Source organism: Coturnix japonica, unplaced genomic scaffold, assembly GCF_001577835.2.
Source record: "Coturnix japonica isolate 7356 unplaced genomic scaffold, Coturnix japonica 2.1 chrUnrandom526, whole genome shotgun sequence".
NCBI classification, from domain to species: Eukaryota; Metazoa; Chordata; class Aves; order Galliformes; family Phasianidae; genus Coturnix; species Coturnix japonica.
In genome coordinates, this window is record NW_015439910.1 from 33,032 (window position 1) to 36,574 (window position 3,543).

At 48.5% G+C, this 3,543-nt stretch overlaps 1 protein-coding gene across 1 annotated transcript; it reads right to left on the bottom strand.

Annotated features, from left to right (window-relative positions):
- Positions 1-2,005: 2,005 nt before the first annotated feature.
- Positions 2,006-3,292, bottom strand: LOC107307261 (olfactory receptor 14A16-like). The gene is made up of 2 exons (XM_015850755.1): positions 2,365-3,292; positions 2,006-2,016 (listed from the first exon to the last, which is right to left on the bottom strand). The coding sequence occupies exons 1-2, from the start codon at positions 3,290-3,292 to the stop codon at positions 2,006-2,008; spliced, it is 939 nt and encodes a 312-aa protein (XP_015706241.1).
- Between the last annotated feature and the right edge of the window lie 251 nt (positions 3,293-3,543).

Below are 3,543 nucleotides of genomic sequence, written 5' to 3' on the forward strand. Positions count from 1 at the left end.
AGGGTCAGCAGAGCAGTAACGTGGCTCTTGGAGGTTTTCTGAGAATCTTCTGTAGTGGAAAGAGAAGGGGGTGAATAAAGTAGCTGAGTTGTTCTGGAGCTTTCTTTCTTCACTGTAGTCTTGTTTTTGCTCTTAAAATAAATGTCAGCATGTGGAATGAGGAGAGGGAAAGGTGCAAGCAGGGTTTGGTTTTGGTGCCCTCTCCAGCCCACTGCTTGCTTCTGGACAAGGCATTTCTTCCACACAACCCTATCATCCTTTCTAACCGTGCTGTATTTTGGTTCTACAGCTCTTCCTGAATGCTTTAACCAGGAGCTCAGAGCAGCTGTGAGACACTAAGCCTTGGTTGCCACCAATAAAACTACTAAGATTTCTCTCTTCCATAACACACCATCCATTACAGCTTGAAAGAGCAGCAGCCTGATGTACCTTATCTGATGACCAGCTGGCAAGCAGAGGGTCAGGGACAAGGTTCAGGGTTAGAGTTAGGTTTAAGCTCACAGTTAGGGCTGAGGGCTAGCACTAATGGTTTGATTTAGTGCTAGGTGCAGTGCTAGCACTTGAGTCAGTGTTAGGGCAAGGGATGTGATAAGGGTTGGTGTTTAGGAGAAAGAGCTTGAGTTTAGCTTGAAGTTTAGGACAAGAAAGGGTGAAGGTTGTACTTTAAGATACTTTAGGTATACTTTAGGGAGTTCAAGTTATGGGTTAGGAGTTAGGGATCGGGTTCAGATTAGATTACAGATTGTTATATGGGTTACAGTTAGTACTAGGCACCAATTCCCAGCTTTTTTACATGGAGAAAAGATATGTGAAGACACAGACGGATATTGTTAATGGACAGCAAAGGAAAACAAGAGGCATAGTTCTGTAAAATTAGATTTTATCAAGTCCAGGTTATATCCACTGAATCATAGAAACACTTGTGCTGGAAAGATCAGAAAGATGATCTAGTTCCAACCCCCCTGCTATGGGCAGGGTTGCCAACCACTAGATCAGACTGCCCAGGAACCCATCAAGCCTGGCCTTGAATGCCTCCCAGGAATGGGGCATCCACAAGTTCTCAGGGCAGCCTGTTCCAGTGCCTCAGCACACTCTGCATGAAGGATCTCTTCATAACCTCCAACATAAACCTCCCCTCTTTCACTTCACATCCATTTCCCTGTGAAAATGTCAGTCTCTCTCCCACCTTTCAAGTAAGCACCTTTCACATCCTGCAAGATTGCATTGAGGTCTTTCCGGAGTGTTCCTTCTCCAAGCTAAACAATCCCAACTTCAATATCTTTTGTCAGCCCTCTGATTATCTTTGTTGGCACTCCAACAGGTCCACGTTTCCCCTGTGCTGGCTTTGCCAGGCCTGGGCACAGTGTACCAGATGGAGCCTTCAAAAGGCAGAGCAGCGGGGTGAAATTGCCTCCCTCTCATTGCTGGACACCCCTCTGTTGGTGCAGCCCAGGTTACCATTGGCCATCCAGGCTGCAAGAGCACAGTGCAGGCTCATGGCCGGCTCTTCATCCACCAGGGCCCTCAGCTGAATCCACTTTCCACAACAGAGAACCTCTGAGCAATAGAAAATATCTTCTCATTGTGTCAAACACAGATTTCCAGACCCCCCAAAACACTCACTGCCCACGTCCTTCTTGGCTGCTATTTCATCTGAGACACGATGAAGCTGTGGTGGTGCTGTGATTCCTGTTGTGGCTATTCCACATCAGAACATCATGCAAAGCAGTGGCAGTTAAAGAGTTCGTGTCCAGGTTCCAGTGTTACTGCCACTGGAGGCAGTTTGGGTTCCTGGAGAGTCATGGACTGACATCTCAGGGTAACCCCATGACAGAAGCATAAACTGAAATCACAAGCTGCCTAGAAAGAAGGAGGGAAAGGAACACAGTTAAAGGATTTGAGGGGAACAGAAGAAGCACAAGGAGTTAGAAAACACTGAAGATGCATTAAAGAAAGAAAACATACTAAAAAAATACAACAGAGCACAAGCTTAGAGTGGGATACATTAGGAGTCACCTGGGGAGAGAGACGGAATCAATGAATCTTTACTGCTGTGTAATCTGCGAATGCACTGATGACACAATTGAGAACGTACAGAAGAGTTAGGCTAAGTTGTGTGGTTTTAAGAGGAATAGATGGTGCCTACACTTATCCTGGGCTCACTAAAAGCCTCTACAAAGAGCAACCTCCCAAAGAGATCCTTTCACAATGATAATCAGCTCTAAAATGGGATCTAGGAGAGGTGGAGCTGGGCTCCACCCCTTTTGGTAGCACAGGAGATTACCTTCACCTGTACTCCTAGGCTTATTGTTTGCCTCAGGTGGTTAATCAGAGGTTCAGGCCGTGATTCAGCAGTTCCCATACAAGTAAAAAACATCCTTAGTAACAGTTTCCAAATGGCATCCTTCAGTGCCTGGTTCCGTACACTGTAGATGAGGGGGTTCACTGCTGGAGGCACCACTGAGTACAGAACCGCCACCAACACATCCATGGCTGAGGAAGAGGTGGATTGGGGCTTCAGATAGGTAAAGAAGCCAGTGCTGACAACAAGGGAGACCATGGCCAGGTGAGGGAGGCACGTGGAAAAGGCTTTGTGCCGTCCCTGCTCAGAGGGCATCCTCAGCACAGCCCTGAAGATCTGCACGTAAGAAAGCAGAATGAACACAAAACATCCAAAAAACAAAGATGTACTGAGTGCCATAAGGCCGAGATTCCTGAGGTAGGGGTACGAACAAGAGAGCTTGAGAATGTGCGGGATCTCACAGAAGAACTGGTCCACAGCATTTCCTCGGCAGAGTGGCAGTGAAAATGTATTGGCAGTGTGCAGCAGAGCATTGAGCAACCCAGTGCCCCAGGCAGCTGCTGCCATGATGATACAAGTTCTGCCATCCAGGAGGGTCCTGTAGTGCAGGGGCTTGCAGATGGCAACGTAGCGGTCATAGGACATGACGGCGAGAAGGTAAAATTCAGCTGACAGCAAGAATGAAAACACAAAGAGCTGTGCAGCACATCCTGCGTAGGAGATGGCCCTGGTGTCCCAGAGGGCGTTGGCCAAGGCTTTGGGGAGAGTGGTGGAGATGCAGCCCAGGTCGAGGAGGGCCAGGTTGAGGAGGAAGAAGTACATGGGGGTATGCAGGCAGCGGTCACAGGCTACGGCTGTGCTGATGAGGCCATTGCCCAGGAGGGCAGCCAGGTAGATGCCCAGGAAGAGCCAGAAGTGCAGGAGCTGCAGCTGCCGTGCATCTGCCAATGGCAGCAGGAGGAACTCACTGATGTAGCTGCTGTTGGGCATCTGCAGATCATGGACATGGGAAATCACCCCAGGAGAAAGAAAGGCAAGTTAGGTGAGAGTTCTCTTGGCACAAACCTGTACCATTCCTTGGTGACCTTCCTCCTGCCGTATAATCCTATCCTTTTTCTTTCTCTGAGTGAAAAGTTGGTTCAGATCCACAGCCTAAGATTATTGTCATGAGTTGGAATATGGATGGAAGAGGAGAGGGCTCTGCCCGTGGGCTGTGGAGAAGGCGACCCTGAGCCACCCAG